At 37.2% G+C, this 18,908-nt stretch overlaps 2 protein-coding genes across 2 annotated transcripts; both read right to left on the bottom strand.

Annotated features, from left to right (window-relative positions):
- Positions 1-7,490: 7,490 nt before the first annotated feature.
- LOC127654319 (POU domain, class 4, transcription factor 1-like) lies at positions 7,491-8,905 on the bottom strand. The gene is made up of 2 exons (XM_052141441.1): positions 8,783-8,905; positions 7,491-8,471 (listed from the first exon to the last, which is right to left on the bottom strand). Exons 1-2 carry the CDS (start codon positions 8,903-8,905, stop codon positions 7,491-7,493), a joined length of 1,104 nt encoding a protein of 367 aa, XP_051997401.1.
- Positions 8,906-10,204: 1,299 nt separating this feature from the next.
- LOC127654335 (ORC ubiquitin ligase 1-like) lies at positions 10,205-18,411 on the bottom strand. The gene is made up of 6 exons (XM_052141465.1): positions 18,274-18,411; positions 17,859-17,994; positions 17,546-17,637; positions 14,990-15,211; positions 14,540-14,628; positions 10,205-11,847 (listed from the first exon to the last, which is right to left on the bottom strand). Exons 1-6 carry the CDS (start codon positions 18,343-18,345, stop codon positions 10,728-10,730), a joined length of 1,731 nt encoding a protein of 576 aa, XP_051997425.1. The 5' UTR covers positions 18,346-18,411; the 3' UTR covers positions 10,205-10,727.
- Between the last annotated feature and the right edge of the window lie 497 nt (positions 18,412-18,908).

Raw genomic sequence — 18,908 nt, 5'->3', positions numbered from 1 at the left:
TCACTTCAGAAGATACGGCTATAACCACAGTTGTTTGGTTTTTACTCTTATGCTGACTTTATGTGGGGTTTTTTTACCTTCAATGTTCTGGCCACCATTCACTTGCATTGTATGGACCTAAAGAGCTGAGATATTCTTCTAAGAATAATTTGACAAGAAATATTTATATTGAAAGTAGGGCTTTTGATATCAAGCTTTAATTACTGCCATTAAATATCTGAAATATAATGTGTTAAAAACGTTATGCAATTTATCATGCCTCCTAACCCATATGTAAATTCAGTAGCTAAAGTATGAATTATTTTCTACGAGTCACACAGCACGGGGCAGTCAGCACATCTCAACAAACCTCACAAGCAGCACAGCCACAGAATGAGAGACAGGTTGCGTTCTTGACAGCTGAATGATGCACAGAACACAAGAATACAAGAAGTTTCAGCTACATTTAAGTTAACACAGAGTCCTACAAATATGGCATTCATGGCACTATAAACATGGCACTATGTTTTACATATATGCTATAGGCCGAGAATATAATTAAAATAGTGTTGACGTAACATAAGAACACTTCCTGTGAGAACAGGAAAGTTTGATGAACAATTTAAAATGGGATTGGTTTCGACTGTGGGCTTATGTCTAATGATATGGGGAAATAAATAAAATCTGTTGACTCGTAAACCACTTTTCTATTGTCTAATCAATGCTTTACACGTCTTCCACAATAATGTATTATAATATTGAATTATTATGTATTATTTATATTGAATTATTTTTATTTAGGGACATAACTCAGCAAATATTGATTTATGAAATTAATTTGATTACAAATTACAATCAATTGACAGCCCTAACTAAAACATTGTTGATTGTAGACTTGAGTATCTTGGCAAAGCACAGTTTGAGACATTGTTGAGATCTTTTTTTAAATTCTAGAGGAGACAAATGTGAGATTACTGGCATCTTTTTCTCAGGAGAGCAAAACGAGCAGATTTTAATATATTTTAATCTCATTGCTGTTTATAAGAAAACATTGAGATATTAAAAAGATCTCCTATATGGGAAATTATGTTTACTTTTTGTTATTGTTTCTCTCTCTCTCTCTCTCTCTCTCTCTCTCTGAAGACTGTTCATTGTATCATCTGAAAGCATGAAGGAGAAAATAACATTTCTTTAGAGACATACAGTACATTGTTAAAAATGATCTTCTTGTCAAATAACATCTTGAAAACACTTTCTCCATGCTTTTGGGCAACCAAATGGGTTCAAAACTCTGTCTGAAAGGGCCCATTTGTAAATAGTGTCACACACAGCTGGTTAGTAAATATCTCTGGCTTTGGTGAAGAGGGTTCAGTAGAACAAACGATGAACTCCTGAGGCAAAATGAGGATAATGACAAGGGGCGAGTGTGTTCAATAGAAGGTCAAAAAGTGCAGGGCCCAGGGCCACGAGAGCGTTAAAGAGACAGGATGAGAGAAAGCACTTGACATTTATACAGCCCTTCATAAAGAAACAGACTGACAGCTACTCTAACAATCCAATGGGAGAGTCAGCTCACCCCACAATACTCACGTGCTGAATATTGTTTGGCAGAAACCTTGCCGGCTCTTTCATTCCTGTCATGAAGGTTGCATTTGTTTTGGAGTCAAGCTGTCTGTGATACAGAACACTGTTTGATGCACGGATAAATGCAGAGAAGAGCATGTTTTCATCTGCATAAATACTTTAACCTCTATTTCCTTTTAGCTGCAGTGAATGCTCTGGTTTGGGATAGGATGGGGATTGGGGATTGGAGGGTCAACCTTGCTTATCAAATATTTTTCAACTTAAATGACGGATTTATTAAACAAATAGGTTTTTGGTGTGACTTTGAACCCCTTGTGATTGAAATATGCCGTTGTGTCAACAGTCTGGGCTCCCCTCAATGCTGAAGATCACTGAATAAATACAAGTTGTAAATGAACACAGATCTGGGAGGATTCGCTCCCCCAACCCCCTGCCTGACATTTCCATCCACAGGCCATTCTTCATGGATATTGTTATAACCAATATAGAGCCATGCGTTTGCTCTGTCTGTGCATGTTTCCCATAAAACAGAATGCATTGGTTGCTACAATATAGTGGCCAAATAATTACATTGATTAAAAATAACATCAAATAAATAACAATAAAAAACATTTACATTAGTATATAATACTTATATCATTATATCCTACATGGAATTATTATTTTCAAGCAGCCACATTAAATTTACACGATATATATTTATATATTTATAATAGGGTGAATTTCCTACATTTCCTGGCACTTTTAATTATAATCAAAATGCCATATAACCTGACATTATACATTTATAGAAAGCTTAGGATGGCTCATGTCTTAGTAAAAAGCAAAAATTAAGAAATACTAAATACTGGGAAGAAGAAGCTTTGAAGACACTCTTTTGACCCAGATTTATTTACTTATTTATTTATTTATTTCAACCAATACTAGTAAAGTGGAACACTTAATTTGTTCCCCATTCTTAAACAAGCTAGACAGGGGCCTGCACTTAAATATAGTTTGTTGTTAAGTATTTATTTTGTTTGCAACCTAGGCTTACGCAAACATGAAAATGTCCATCAACTTAAATTCTCAAATTCAAGTTGATAATTCTCCTTAAAATACCCATTAATATGAATCATTTGTAATGTTTTTAAATATGTCTAAACACAGAACGGAAGAAAAAAAAAACAGAAAAAAAAAAAAAACTCGGAAAAATATAAACACAGTGCAGTTGAATTTGTTATTGTTATCATTATTAAGTTATTGCAATTTTGTTGTACAAATATTGTAACTACTCGTTTATTCGATGAAAATGTTTGCATATTGGATTCAAACTTTTATTTAAATTGATCATTTATTATTTAATTAATTAATTTCCATTATGTAATAAGGTACACAGGTGGCTGTCAAAAAGACATTGATATTATTGAGACAAACTGAATTAGGTGCGTTCTACGAATTAATTAGGTAATAAAATATCTCAAATTTAAGCCAAATAAATCTGCTAAAAGGGAATATATCCTGGATAAACACGAGATGATTTTGATTTTACTTATTCTGTCCGATATAAATGCAACATTGGTGCTTCCAAATTATTTTTTTCCATTGAAATCAAACTATGTTCGTTAATATCCAAAGCAGATGGATTTCTGCAGGGAAAGTAAAAATGTTTTAAATGTAATTTCCATTTTATCAAAGATTGTAATGGCAATGATGTTCGTGATATGATCTGGAAGATTCGCAATGCTTTCTTAATGCATGTAATCACCGAAAATAACATGCACATTACGGTTATTGACTCCTTCGCATTGATTTTATTGTTTGGTTTTTTTTACGTTTTTTTTTTTTTTTTTTTTTACTTGCACATCCATCCACAGGGCGCGTTTCTCTTTTAGCTCGAAATGGGTTATAGCTGGTGTTTTTGTTGCTGCTGTTTGTAGCAGCTGAACTTTGAGGGCGGGATGCTGTTGAGTTGTGTTGTGTTGATGAAGTATTTCTTGATTAATAGATCCATGAGGCAAACTGGGTGACATATGGCTCATGAAGCAGCTGGGATCTGTACCTGCGGCATCTCCTCCGGCCATTAACATATTAGAGGCTTTAGTGCAGGCAGAAAGACAGCAGCACCCTAGAGCTGTTTGATATAGACTCCGTGCATTACTCTTCAATCTGCGAGGGAGCTGTTCGTGGTGCTGAAATATGCTTGCGTTAGGTTCTGTGCTGTGAACTGCAGGAAAATGTAGTTTGGAGTAAGTTTTGAATTCATATAGAAAAGAGGATTAGTTAAATCTAATTACAGGGCATGCAGAGTCGGAACACAATCAAAGGAAAATGTAAAAACTTTGTGTTGAGGTCAAATATAATGTGTGTCTGTAGCATCGTGCATCTATGAAAACGAGAAAAAAAAAACGTGATTCGTTTGGTAACATCTAAATGAACTGGTTTTATTCAAGTCAAATATTATTTAAAATGACCGAATTAACCTGACTACATAGGTCAGACAGAAATAGCTCCTTAAGGTACTTTACATTCACAATCCAATTCCATTTTCATTTTTAAAACTGTATCTTTCACGTAAAGAACATGTTTACCTAAAAAAGTGCTTCATGTGGTGACATCGAAAATAACTGGGGAGGGGAAAAACTCAATAAAATCATTTAACATCACTGAATCAGTCTGAATACATTGGTTACACCAGCAAAACTAATTTTAACGATTGCAAGTTACCACTTTTTACAGTGAAAGATTCATTCTCAAATTTTGATCTCAGGACAGACAGGGTAGCCAAATAAAATGCATAATAAAATTTAAAAAATAACATAAAAACGCATGTCGGAATTGGAATGGTTGATTTATAGTATTTCAGTGTCCGTTGGTGTTAGAAAATATATTTGTAAAGATTGCATTTAATAAAGCACCTATTTAAAAGTTGATGTAACTCAGCAACCCTATGGGTGTCGTGCACAAACTCGCTCAATGGCACTCATAATGAAAATGTGCATTACCGAGCAAAATGCACGACCCTATAAAAATACAAATAAGTCCTTCTTTAGTCCAAAGAAAATGTCCATTTATACTCACGCAACAGCGTTCTCCTCTTCGTTGCCAAAAGCCAAACAGTTGCAATAAATGTGTCTTTCTCCAGTAGCACAGCAGCTGCGACCTGCTTTCATCAAGTGCTTCCCTGCAAAACCCCGATAGCTGTCTGAAAATATTGCATTTTATATCAGCAAAGCGCGATTAATATTGCATCACTTACATATAACATATCTTTTTTTAAAGGCAGCAAAATGTAAAGCTCCCTCCCCTGGCCCCCTGAATTTTCTCTTTTTAGCTACACTGGAAAACATCTGCAATGTCACAGTTTTTTTTTATGAATAAACAAACTTTTGAAATTAGACCCATTTTTTGTCATTAATATGAGGAGTGTATTAAAATACTCCTTTAACGCTCTGTTTTTTTTTAAACTCCCCTTGACACTGTTTGGAGACGGACTGGTCTCAGGCTTCATTAAATGTTTATTGTCAGTTCGGAGGGGCAGAACCCAACTTCTGTTAAAAAGCCTTTTGGTTCTGGGAACTAATAATCCTCATATCCGTTTGAGATATCATACGCACACACATTCTGATGGAGTTCTAATGTGATACTCATGTGGCCTCATTTAGCAGACAAGTGCACGGCCAAAATTTCCATTTGTTTGACACACTAACATCCCATTAGGGCGCCGATAACAATTACTGAGCTTTTTAATTGGTGCCTTGTTGTATTCCATTTATTAATTTTTCCAAACCACAGAGCATGAATTATTTAATTACCCGTAGTAAGGGTATTTAAATTTAATACCACCGTAAAACCAAGGCCGAAAATGACATGTAGCCTAAGAAAAATCATTTGAAAATGATTATTATTATAATAATATTATTATTATTATTATTATTGAGTCTCTTAAGATGTACCCTATTTCACCGAATAGAATTTCTACATTTATTTTCGCAGTAAAATTGTGGTCTAACAGAATGCAAAACCTCAGCTAGTGTGTTACAGTCTAGACTAAGAATTACAGACCATGGAAATGAAGCGAAATAAAATGTATAAATAATGCATGCTTTCTGGAGTAATGACTGCATATGAAAGATTTGCGCTCATAAGGAAACCAATCAAGTGACTGTAAAGGAAAGAAAGAAAGAATTCTGGGAACTCGCTATGTCATATAGTTATTGGGCCAATTTCTCTTTTATAAAACGTGTGTGTCTTGGGTTCAATTCTTTGCGCTACTGAATTTTCCCAAGTGTGATTTTATTTCATACTAGTGGTCTTTTGGGGAAGAGTATTTCAGTTCGATATTTCATTAAGGCACAAAACTTTTTGGTCCTTCTGTTTGCCATTTTTCATGCTATATAAGCCTACTCTATCTATATATATCATTCAGGACTTTTTAGGCTATTAAAAATGAATATGTTTAGTTATGTAGCTGTGAATATGATTTAGTGGATTGTGCTGATATTTTTTAATAACCATAATAACCATTAATTAATTGTACATTTCTCCTTGGTGTATAGGCTGACTAGCTAAATAAGAACAGACTTAATACAGTAACTGAATATGTGTGATCATTACAGGCCTATACTCAGGCCTGACTGCCTATACTGTAGAAAGACATATGCATCTGCTATCCACCCAAAAAGAGCCGTGACTTTGATTTTCCATCGTTTATTGAGAAGATTGCTGGGACTTGTGCCCCTGCAGCTGGATTTGGCTAACAGAATGGAGAAACATTTGGATGATCAGATGGTAAAGACAGCAGACTGTTGGACAGGTGCACAGATATGACAGAGTGAGACGTCTCGTGATGCGCACGTGGCCACTGTTTGTAAACATACTTGTGCACAAAATAAAATCATAACTTACACTTTTCCCCCGAACAATTAACACGACAAACAACGTTGTATCTTTATGTGAAAACAGGCATTAAAAAGTGACTTACACCATCCACAAAGGTCTACCAGTAGATACTCTATGTAGTGCTTGGAATAAAAATAAAAAAAAAAGAATACAAAATAAATTCTCAATGCATAGAATGTTTGCACTGCAAACCAAAGTACACAAAACAACGAAATTATATCTCAGGACAACTTTCCTTTAGAATGCAATAGAATCACCTTGATCATGCGAGTAAACCAATATTCACCATTAACATTTTCAAATGAAATGTCAGAGGGAAATTCCAATTTGCAAAAAAAAAAAAAAAAAAAAAAACTTTGCTCGTTGAGCAAGTGTCATTAGTATATATATACAAAAGCATTTAATATAACTAACCAATCTAAATAACAGTAGATCTCAGTGCAATTTCAACAAGCGGTGGTTGCCACCTTTATTTCGCACTCTTAAATTAAAAGGGACTCTGTATACTTTCATTCTCTCTCCATTTTTAGTTCTGACCTTTGAAACATTGAATGATAACATTTACTGGATGATAAACGGGATCTGCTTTTAACACATTTACTAATCAAAAATATAGCAGTTCCCTATTATGAATGAATAAATACACAAATGTGCAAAAAATAAATTAATGGATTAATAATAAATAAATTAGGATAGAATTAAACTATGAGGTAATCCATCCATGGCTATTTTCATTATTTCGAATAACATCATAACGTCATTGGGGCTAAAACAAATCTTGCTCAAATAAAGCTGGATTTATTTATCTAATGTCACAATGATATTGGAAATATTTACCAGGAGTTCGTCTGGATTACCTGTTATTTGCATACTTCACATTCACTTCAGTACAGTGAAAATAACAAGGAGTTTTCATAAAATAAAACAGTAATAATATTTGTCATGATGAGCACACGGATTTGAATACCAGCAGAGCCAAAGCGATATTCCTTGGTCCCCAAAACGCAGTCCAACATTTGATTAGATTTTTTTCTCGAAGTAGTCAATCAGTGAGCTGCCGAAAATTTCAACCTCTTTTGTTTTTGTCTTTGGTTGCAAAACCATACTCGCACCACATTCTTTTTAAGGTCCAATTTCTCAGCAATAGCCGCGATTTTCTCCGAAGACGGCCGAGGCTGGACCGCGAAATAAGCTTCCAGAGATCGTTTCTCCGGAGCGGCTATGGAGGTCCGCTTGCGCTTCTTCTCGCTCCCGTTGAAAATGTCGGGTTTGCTCATTTTCTCCCGCTGGGCGCCCTCGGCCTCTTCCAACCACGCCTGAAGGATGGGTTTGAGCGCGATCATGTTGTTGTGCGACAGAGTAAGTGACTCGAACCGACAAATGGTACTTTGGCTCAGTGAGCCCACGCCCGGGATCTTTAGGTTGGCCAGGGCGCCCCCCACATCCGCCTGAGTCACCCCAAGTTTGATCCTCCTCTGTTTGAAACGCTCCGCGAACGCCTCCAGCTCCCTCGGGTCCGTGTCAGAGTCGTTAATAGAGGGCAGTCCGTTGTTAGTGAGTCCCGGTGCGCACTGATGCGCACCGCCGTGGTGGCCCGGTAAGAGCCCGTGGTGGGTGAGCGGCGAGTTCATGTTCATAGCAGCCTGGTGGGACAGGTGGGTCAAGCCGTGCATGTGGGAGTGCGGGTGGGCCGACGTGGAGATCAAACCCCCGCCGCCGCCCCCTCCGCCGCCTCCGCCAGCTCCTTCGTGCGAACTGGGCATCAAGGTGAGCGACGGAGAGCTGATGTGGTCCATAAGGTCGGGCGGCTCCAGGTTCTGGTGGTGGTGATGGTGGTGATGATGGTGGTGGTGGGCGAGTGGCACGGTGGACGTGGACGAGCATGGCACAGTGTTCATCGTGTGGTACGTGGCGTCGGGCTTGAAAGGGTGACTCTTACCCTGGGACACGGCGATGTCCACGGCCGCCAGAGCTTCGGCGCGGGCCAGGAGCGTCTCATCTAAGCTGGCGAAGATGTTGCTCTGCAGCTGCGGTGTGAGAGAGAGAGAGATAGAGTGAGATATGTCAGCTAGGGAATAGTGTCAACACAAAACACAGAGAATATTCCTTTTAGAGGCTTCCAGTCAAAAAAAATTAATACAAAAAAGGCTGAAGCCGGAGCCTTTTGTGAGCATGCCTTCAGAAAAGATCACAGACGTGCAGATGATGGCTGTGGAATACATGAAAAAAACATTAAGGCAGTGTGTGCCTCGCAGCGCTCCTTATTATTGTGCGCTCCTCATGCACAGAGGAGAAACCAGGAGACGTAGAAGAAGAGAGAAGTTTCATGCTCGTTTACCTGTGGAGTTTGTAGGCAGGCTCTCCTGATCGCTTCCGAGCTCGAGTGTAGAGTTGTGTACTTGTGCTCAGGTAAAGTGGGGTGCATGGCGAAATGAGGCTGTTTGCTGTTCATGGACATCATGTTTGCGAGGGATCCGGTTCAGATAAAGTGCACAAAAGGGCTCTAGGAACACAAACAAAACAAATCCAGTCTCCTCGTCCTCTTCTGGTGTCCTCGAGCAGTCAGGCGGATGCAGAGGTTGTTGGCTGCGGAGATGCCTGCAGTGGCTCTGTCTCTGTTTGGTTCTGCTGTGTGTGGATGAGGAGCGCGCTTACACCTGAGTCTCTCACATCTCGTCCGGCAGACTCGCTTATTCTCGCGAGACGAGCGCGATTAACTCTCTACTCTTGCCTCTCCCTCTTTCATTTCAGCTCATGTCCCCTCAAACTGCAAACCGGCCCGGCTTAATAAAGCGAGGGGGGCTTCCACACCTGTGGATTTGGCGCACATGCGTGCTGCCTGTATTTATACAGCTTGTTATATTGTAGCAATTACATATTAAACAGTTACAATATAACCACTAACGTTCGATATGCAAATGTGGGTTGAATGAGTGAAGATAGAACGCTTGACGGAAATAATTTTCAAATAATTGTTTGTCTGTTTTTAATCACATTACATAAAATACATAAAAGAAAATATTATATATATTATTATATATATACGGATGTATTAGCTTGGCATGTTTTATAATAAGTAACCGTATAAATGCATAAAAAAAGCAAAATAATTGCAAGTGAATACATAAAACTCAGTTTATAAAGAAATAAATGTATTCAAGTGTCTTTATAATTTCATTTTTATTCCCATAAAATGCAAAAGAAACCCGTTCAAATAGGCCTATATTTGATAGATTCTCAAATAAATTATATAAATTGAAACATTTCAGAAATATCAAAACAATGCGTATCCGTGTATTCGTTTATTTCCGTTTCAAGAGAATGTTTATGCATGCTTCAAAATGTAAATATTAGTCATGTTTATTCAAGTCCTGGTGGCACCGCCTTGATTGATCACACAACTTTAACTATCATGTATATTTTACTAAACTCTAATCACTGCATGAATGTTTAATTGCCAAACCGTTTCCAGTTGGAGCTAATGAAGTGTTAATTCACTAGGCTTCATTAATTCCTAAAAAGACTGCATATTGTGGATATTGAATGGTTCTGTTTAGTATTCTGGTGATGACACAATAATTCACCACCAAACCAGACGGACATTGTGTTTGTATGCACTATTAAAAATACTATGATTACTGTTGTTATAACATTATATCATCAAACTACTTGAAAATGGCACTTACAAATTCATGAAAAATATTTAGATAGTAAGAACTTCAAAAAGCATTTATAATATTTTTCCTTTATTGTTTATTGTATTACATGCATTTAATCACATTTACCAACTTTTACTTTTCTTATTACATTTTAATGAATATTATATGAATATTTATTTATTTGATTGTAAATTTAATTTGGCATGGGCATTATCACAAGCTCAAAAACCAACCATAGTTCCCCTTGCGATCCCCTGGTTGAAAATCCTGTTTTAAAAAAATAGGAAATGATATTCAAACTCTCTGCTCAATTTGTATTTATTGTTTTAACAGTTCAAATTCAGATTTTAGTCAAGGTGACAGCCTTAGAATGGCACATAAATCTGTACAACTACCAAAGCATTCAAATTCGAGAGAACAATATTAACACCTTAAACACTTAGGACACCAAAGCTGTTAATATACAGTATCATCATCCAGCATACACTACTGTCATCATAATGAACAGTGAGGCAAATTCATGAGCCCTGAGGGAAAAGGCTGTAAAATCTAGTTGAACTTTCACTAAAAATTTGCCACTGAATCAGATCAAAATGGAGAAAAATATTTCAAATATTTCTGCTTCTACTTGAGTTTGGAGAGTTTGGAGGGGCTGGAGATGTCTAATCCTGAGGGATACTTGCGTTTGGTGGACTGCCCAGGATTTTCCACCAAGGCTTCAACTCTCTCGCTACACTCAACAAATGAAACTTTCTCCTCAGAAGCCGTAGCAGCATCATCATGATGTGCACTGTGGGTGTTCTCCTGTGTCGGTAATGTGGTCTGGTGCTCTCTTGCAGGTCCAGGATCAGCCAAGAGGTTGCTAGAAAAATCCAGTACTGGAATTTGGGAGGCATCAAAGTCTGGCGACTGTGAAGTTGATGCCAGAGGAAGGTGAGCTACCAGACTGCCAGAGCTCTCGCCTTCAGACATCATAGAGTCGAGCTCTGAGATCTTGTCCAGGTATGCTGCATCCATACAAGCTTCACTGTTGCCCTTTGGGTCCTTGGTTGAAGAAGTGGTCTCTGGTAGCTTTAACTTTTCTTGGTTTTCATCCAGGTGGGGCAGCTCAGGTCTGTGGTCCATCCAGCCCCCACACAGCACCTCTTTGTCCGAGTTCACAGTGGGGTTCTGATTGAAATGACTGCTCTTGTTGACTTGTAAGGTTCCTGGGCTTTGGTTGGCTGAGTGTGAGCTGGTCGAGCCTTGACAATCATCAAAACTGAGTCTTCTCAGGTAAGTGAGAGGTTTGAGACCTAACTTTCTGTCACTACAAACCGCAGGACTCTTCAAGCTCAGAGATCTGAGAGCCGAGGAAGGCGTAGAGGGAACATCCTTGAGTCCATCCTTCAGTGGAGTCAAAGTCCCTCCTAAAAAACCTACCCTTTGGCACACATCAGATGTTGTCAAGAGGCTCCCATGGTTGTTGGGGAGCTCAGTACACTTGCTGTCCAAGTCTGTAGAAACAGAAGTCTCCTCCATTTCACTCAGGCTCCTCCGCATCAGGGTGATTCTTTCAACCCCTCCGTTTTGTATCCCCCCAGAGGCGGTGTTTTCTTCAGAAGGAAAGCCGGCCCTCTGGTTCTGGGCTTCCAGCTCTTCAATGTATTTATCGCTGCGCTCCAGAGCTCTTTTCAGCTGGGCCACATCCCGCTCATACTGCTGAATTTTAGCCTCGAGTGCTGCAACCGTATACCTGCCGAACCTCAAAGTGAAACATAGACAAGCCATGTAAAAACACAAAAAATGTATCTGTACATAAATATAGTTCCAAAAGTTTGAGACCACTAGTGAAAATAAAAAAATTAAGCATATATCAAAACTTTCCATTACAAATAATATTATTCGCATAACAATGAGTGAAAAGTTTAATAAAAAAAAATAAATAAAAAAAAGACAAGAATTTCATAGTATCTCACACTTTTGCTTTAATGACTGAAAACAAAAGTTTTGCCAAATCTGACATGCATCCCAACATGATTTGAGAATGTTCCAAAGATCATCTTGCAACTCTCTAAAATGCAATAAATCACTCTTACATGAGCCAAATTCTGCATTATGTAACTAAAATGTCTATGATTAGCCTCTGGCTGGTAGATGTCCAGATTTCACTCAATAGTAATTGAGTAGTATATTGGCAAAGTTCAGCATCCCTTCAAGAGTTAAAGTTTGATTTGACTCTCCGTGTTATGTGTGTCCAAAGAGATACACGTAATTCAATGCAATTCCATGTCTCTTAACACACTTTCTGTTCTTAACCCGTTTATACACACCCCCTTTTTGAGCACAAACCATGAAAATGACATACCTGAACTTAAATGGTTGTGTTTACTGGACTCTTTGGAGTATGGACACAGTTGTAGTATCTTTTAAAAGAAGACACTTTAGGCTTTAATTCCCATTTCATTAATTTATAAGAATTAATATATGTTGTTATTTTTTTAAAGTTAGAGAAGTTTATAGTAATGGAAATATTTTGTGCTGAACATGTTTTTATCATCTAAAAAAACAATAATAAAAGTGCTAAAACAACCCAGAAATACAAAGTTCTCAAAGCCACAAGTCACGTTTCAAATTTGAAGATGATCTAACAAAAAATGAGGTTCCTGCAAGCTTTTCCCTCTGAAAATTGCTGCCGGTGTACAGTGTAAAATTAAGGCTCCACCTTTCAAGTCTACACAAAATCTGACTGCATTGCTATTTTTTTATTATGAATAAAACTACGCCGTATTTTTAAAAACAGACTTTGGAGACACACTCATTTTGTTTACGGGACTCTAATATATAAGATGATATACAGTTTTACAACATGAATGCTGCTCAGATTGCATAGTTTGTTGAAGAACGATGTCGAAGAGTTATTCTTTCAGGCGAGATCTCATGTAAACAATGGATAATATATCAATATTTCTCAGATTTATCACTTTTATGGACAAAACGTGCTATTGGATGTTTTTCAATGAATGCTTGCCATAGACAATTGACCCAAGTGTGGCGAACTGGATTCGTCTGGCGATCACATTTTCATAACAAAAGGTATGAAGTCCCGTTTTGATATTGCATGTTTTCATTTGTACTCCTGGCACAAATAACTAAATTGTTGTTTCTGCAGCATTGCTATCGTGAAACAGAGATCAGATATTAATGTTGAACCCTTAGACCTTTGAAAAGATGTATAATTTGTTAACATTAATTACATTTATAGACGGTAAATTATATATTAAATGTAAGCAGAGTGACATCACCACCGCATGGGGGAAATGCATATCAACAGGTTAACAATCAACTGTTGTCTGTCAACAACAAAAAATAAAATTTCATTTTAATCATAAATAGCACACATGAGGTAAAGAAGACATTTTAATTCTCTGTTGTTAAAATGCGCTCAATTACAGGCGCTCTTCAAAGAACTGCCGGTTTTCTTAAAGAGAAAGTACCAATTTTTAGCATGTTCTACAAAGCAATATAAATTGCATAAATTATGCATTAAACATTAAATATGAAATATAATATATGCAATATAACTTCACATTTATTGGTGGAATACATGGATTTGTACATTTAAAAAAAAGCTAAAATAATAAAATTTGTAAAATGTATATTCTCGTTACATACCTAGTTAGAAAGTCCACTGTATAATTAACAGCATTAGCTGGGAGATAATTTCTTTGATATGCAACCATAATGGACATTGTAACAGAAATATACACATTTGAATCAATATCAAATCGAGAGCTTGTGAATAGGAATCAAATTTAAATGAGAAACCTCTATCAATATCCAGCCCCAGTTAACATGAAATCATTCGATTATTCTCCACTTCTGACGTTAAAACGTAAACAGGCATGCAAACTACACTTAAGAACCAGTAATAACGGCGGTAAAGGTCTTTATATGCAATCTGAAACTGGGCCAAAGGCCAAAAATCAATGTGTGCTAATCAGTTTTTTGCTCAAATAATTTATGACCAATCCCTGATAAAGGAATCCCGTTTAAAGCATTTATATAAATTTAGAAGCTGTCAGCATATTAATTAAAAGATTGTGCATGTAAATGTGTCACAAATATGCTTACATTTAATTAATGAACAAGATAAAATGCAAAAACTAAAATATTTTATCTCCATTATATAGCACAGATTTTCATTGTTTAAAATTGTCCCAAATCCTGAGCATTTCTTTACTTTCAAGTTTATACATATATATCATTTATTTAAACACAATCTGAATTTCAATGTGGTCTCAAACTTTGGACCCCACTGTAAATTATTGTTACTGCATAATTATACACTGTAATTTCAGCAGCAAATCATGTACCAAAAATTATGAAAAAATAAATAAATAATGTACAACTCAAAAGTTGAACACTTCACCAACAGTATATACTATTGTGCTTACTTTTGGGGAGACCTGCTGTCCACTTCAGCTTTTAAATGCATATTTTCCTGGATAAGGTCAAAATTCTGGGAGCGCAGTGTCTTGTTTGCCTGAAGGAGAGAAGCATGTTTGCTTTTAGAATGGCTGCTGTTGTATTTCTGAGAACTTCATAGACTTGCTGTGCAAAGAGCACAAATAACACAAATTATTTTCCCCTTACAGTCAGGTAAAATTCACATAATGTATAGAGAAAAGATGGGACTATACATTTCGTATTAGGGATCAATAAAGTATGTCTATGCATCGACCAATTAAGTCATAAATTACCCCATGAAATCATTTTTTTTTAATCCTTTTCACTATTTAACATATAACAAATAAACTTGGTTTCAATGCTTAAATGATGGCTTATAGTGTAATTATGATCAACGTTAATTCTAAATATTTTTATAAGAGCAATCACAATCAAACCTCTTTCAGCCTGTCGAGATCCTGTTTGACCTTTCTGTACAAGTCATTGGCAGCTCGTAGCTTATTCACCGACTCCTCCAGAACTCTTGGTTCAACAGTGCTGGTTTCACTCTTTGGAACCAAGACAGTGCTGGGTTCCAAAGCCGTTTTAAGTTGCATCTCAAGGCTCAGGTTTTTGCTTTTCAACTCTTCGTTCTCTTTCAAGAGGGTTTCAATTTCATCCTGAAAGATTATTCCTAAGTTCAATTTCATACATACATAGAATTCAAACATGTTTTAATGACTGCGTTAAATCAAAATTTTGATTTAGAGTTTTGTAGCTTTTAATTTAAAGGAAAGTTCACTCAAAAATGAACTCATCCTAATGCCCTGATGTGTATGACTTTCTTTCTTCTGCAAGACCACAAACGAAGATTTTTAGAAGAATATTTCAGCTCTGTTCATCCAGTCAAGTGAACGGTGACCAAAACTTTGGAGCGCAAAAAAGCACATAAAGGCAGCATAAAAGTAATTCATACAACTCCAGTGGTTTAATCCATGTCTTCAGGTGTCATGAGAAAAAAAACAACAATATTTATGTCCTTTTTTTTTTTTTTACAATAAAACTCCACTTTCACCAGTCCTCTTAATGCTACGTTCACACCGGACGCGAATAGCGCGTCAAATTCGCGCCTACCGCGTCTAGTTATACGCTTGACCACTTTGAATCCATTCGCGTATCAAGAGCGAAATTGACGCCAGAAACAAAGTTTGAGGCGAAATTACGTCGCGGATGAATCCGATGACGGCCATCTTTTTACAAGATGGCTGATGTTGATCGAGCATTCGTGGAGAGAGTCACCGCTCTGTATTTGCTCTGGAGAGCAGAACAGCGGCGTATGGGTCGTCGTCGCCATACTTGGGTCCACCAGCGAGGGGCGCGGGACATGCTGGAGAGGAGCCACTGCCAGGTCTGGGTCGGGTTGCGGCCAACAACTCCTCCAGAGAGGCACTCCGGGTGCACACTTCTCGGCGGAGGGAGCAGTACCATGGCAGCTGACAGAGTAGCGTTTGAAGTCCTCCTCATGACTTCCCCACAACGGCTCTTTTAAGAGCCACCCACAAACCTATAAAGAGCTAAACTATCTAAAAATAGTCCATTATTATTATATTTTGTATTTTTTTTCCCAGGTTGTCAGCCCCAGTTCCAGGATGTCAGGTCCACAACATGCACATTTATTAAGTTGAGACTTTTTAAAAATGTCAGGTTTTCCATGGTAGTATATCAGGTTAAATTATTTATTTATTTTTGTTTTGATGATAAATGGAGCCAGCCTCCAAAAGTAATTAACCTGTCCTGTGTTTTTTTCCTTATTCAACACTGTCCAGACACTAATGTTGGTTGTCTTTACATTACAATAATAATGAAAGTTTACGCCACTTTACCTCCTGAGTGACAGCAGGCAGCTAGGCTCCTGATTGGTTAACGCGGCGCAATTGACGCCAAAGTTCAGATTTTTCAACTCGGGCGGCAGACGCGACTCGCGTCAAACGCGTGAATGCACAAAATGCACCATTCACGCGTAACGCGGCAGACGCTCAATTCGCGCGAACTTGACGCTGAATGAGGCGTATTCGCGTCTACGCGCCGCGCTCTACGCCTCATTCGCGCCGCAGGAATTTTTCACGGCGTAACGCGTCTTTGCATTCACTTAACACTGAAATCACTCGCGCCTGACGCGCTATTCGCGTCCGGTGTGAACGCAGCATAAGAGCTCTCTTCTCTCTTAAGTGTTGTTGTTCTTTTGTTTTTGGTGATTGGCATTCTTCATGCGCATCATCACTTACTTGGCAGGGAGGATCACTTATAGTAAAATGGGGTTTTAATAGTGATCTGTTTCTCACCCAACCCTATCATACCACTTCTGAAGACATGGATTAAACCACTGGAGTTGTCTGGATTAATGTTATGCTGTCTATGTGTGCTTTCTGGAGCTTCAAAGTTATGGTCACCATTCACATGCATTATATCGACCTATAGAGCGGAGATATTCTTCAAAAAAATCTTCATTCGTGTTCAGCAGAAGAAGAAAAAAAAGACATCTGGGAATGCATGAGGATGAGTAAATGATGAGAGAATTTTCATTTTTGGGTGAAATATCCCTTTAAGGTCTGACTGGTATATCCCAGTGTACTCCTAGTGGACAAAATAATTTTGGTCTAAAAGAATGTTCTCTAGAAGTGGCAATCTGGTCAACTGATGAGTTAAAAAAAAAAAGTGTTAAAACTTCCGGTTAATATTATTTCCTGTTAATTTGTCATTTTGAATACAATGTATTTCATGTAGTAATTCAACTAGGCTTTCTTTGCACAGTATACAAACAACATACTGGGTGAAAATGAATAGTATATAAGTGTGTTGTTCCAAACATTACCTTGACTTTGTTGGCTTTAACTGAAAGGATGAGACATTGGATATATCCCACTCCAACTCCCCCGTTTAATAGGAAATACAAAAACATAGGAAAGAAAATTGTGTTTGTCAAACCATTTTATAGGGTCTTTAAGCAAGAGTACCTCATATTCTCGCAAAAGCAAATCCCCTCGAGTTTTTCGTAGGCGTCTCTTAACAGAAAGGCTCTCATTGGTCTCGCAGTCTGTTGTTGCTCCTGCGAGTATACGTGTAAACACACGCAAAGAGATAAAGACAATGATATTTAATCCATTCACACTCATCTCAACTGGAATTAACATGCACTCATGTCAAATCCATAGCGTTGGCATAGATGCTCAAATAAACATTCCACATCTAAATTACAGCTCTATATTCCAACAGGAACAATGCATATGCAATACAAACAATATACAATAATATTGTGATTTCCTTTACCAATGATCTCTCTGCAGGGGTTTTCTGGGGTGATGGCAACTCTGCATGTGGGACACTGGCTGCTTTTCTCCAGCCAAACTTTGATACAGTTGGAGCAGAATACATGGTTGTTGCAACAAATGACCGGCTGACGCACCTTTGATGCAAAAGAGCAAACCAGCAGGTAAATTCAACGTCACTATCATTAGATGTAGAAACAAACTAATGAAAGTAAGTAAACGCTTTATTATAGGACATTCTTGGAGCTAGCGAGCCCAGTTTATGCATTAACTATCTGATATTAGCATCTCAGTAAATCAATACATGTGAAAAGAGTTGTGCATTACGTTATATTGACAATAACATTCAAGATTGAGATGCAACAACTTTCTAACAAGTCCACGCGTAATATGTATAACTGTAAAATAAAAGTTACCTTTCCGAGGCAAATCTGGCAGGATATCGGTAAAGTGAGAGAAATAGTGACGTTTTGAAAGTTTTGAGCCATGATCGAGGTGTAAAATAAAGTCTTTACATGAGTTAAGTGTGAAACACGTTAATTCGAATCTCCCTCCAGGAGAAACAAAGTAACAACGAGCGTGAAGCCCACGGACTACGGCAAGCGTAGAGTAATAAACTTTATGGCAACGCCTTTCTTAGTCTGTAAGATTCAGAGTCTGTACAGCTTTTATGAAGTGTATTTATTTAGTTATTTGCTTATTTATTCCAAAGTCTTGTACTCGTGAAGATAGTTTAAGTTTATTTCAAGATTAAAATCAAATGTTATTGTTGTATTGGTCCTTTAATACAGTAATTTATTAAGATCATGTCAAAATCTAAAATTTGCACTGCTCAAAATGGATCTTAATATACATACATAACATCGGTAACCTATAACAACAAAAACAACAAATAATAATAAGTTAGTTATAATAAATAAATCAATTAAAAATGAATAATAGATCATTAATTAATAATGAAGTTTAATTTAATATGAATATTATACAAAAATAGCACTTGATAAAGAAATAAAATAACATTGTAAAATAGAAAAATAAATCTGACGAAGAA

The sequence above is a fragment of the Xyrauchen texanus genome, chromosome 13 (genome assembly GCF_025860055.1).
Source record: "Xyrauchen texanus isolate HMW12.3.18 chromosome 13, RBS_HiC_50CHRs, whole genome shotgun sequence".
Taxonomy (NCBI): domain Eukaryota; kingdom Metazoa; phylum Chordata; class Actinopteri; order Cypriniformes; family Catostomidae; genus Xyrauchen; species Xyrauchen texanus.
The sequence above is the reverse complement of the archived record's forward strand: the minus strand, read 5'-3'. Positions and strand labels throughout refer to the sequence as shown.

Bases quoted from the DNA above. Each gene is read 5' to 3' on its own strand.
- LOC127654319 (XM_052141441.1), bottom strand. From the start codon at position 8,905: ATGATGTCCATGAACAGCAAACAGCCTCATTTCGCCATGCACCCCACT. The intron at 8,472-8,782 runs GTAAACGAGCAT...CTCACACCGCAG, and splicing joins CCTGCCTACAAACTCCACAG to CTGCAGAGCAACATCTTCGC.
- LOC127654335 (XM_052141465.1), bottom strand. From the start codon at position 18,345: ATGGCTCAAAACTTTCAAAACGTCACTATTTCTCTCACTTTACCGATA. The intron at 15,212-17,545 runs GTACTCTTGCTT...ATAATCTTTCAG, and splicing joins TGCTTTTGCGAGAATATGAG to GATGAAATTGAAACCCTCTT. The intron at 14,629-14,989 runs GTTTGATTGTGA...TCTCTCCTTCAG, and splicing joins ATCTCGACAGGCTGAAAGAG to GCAAACAAGACACTGCGCTC.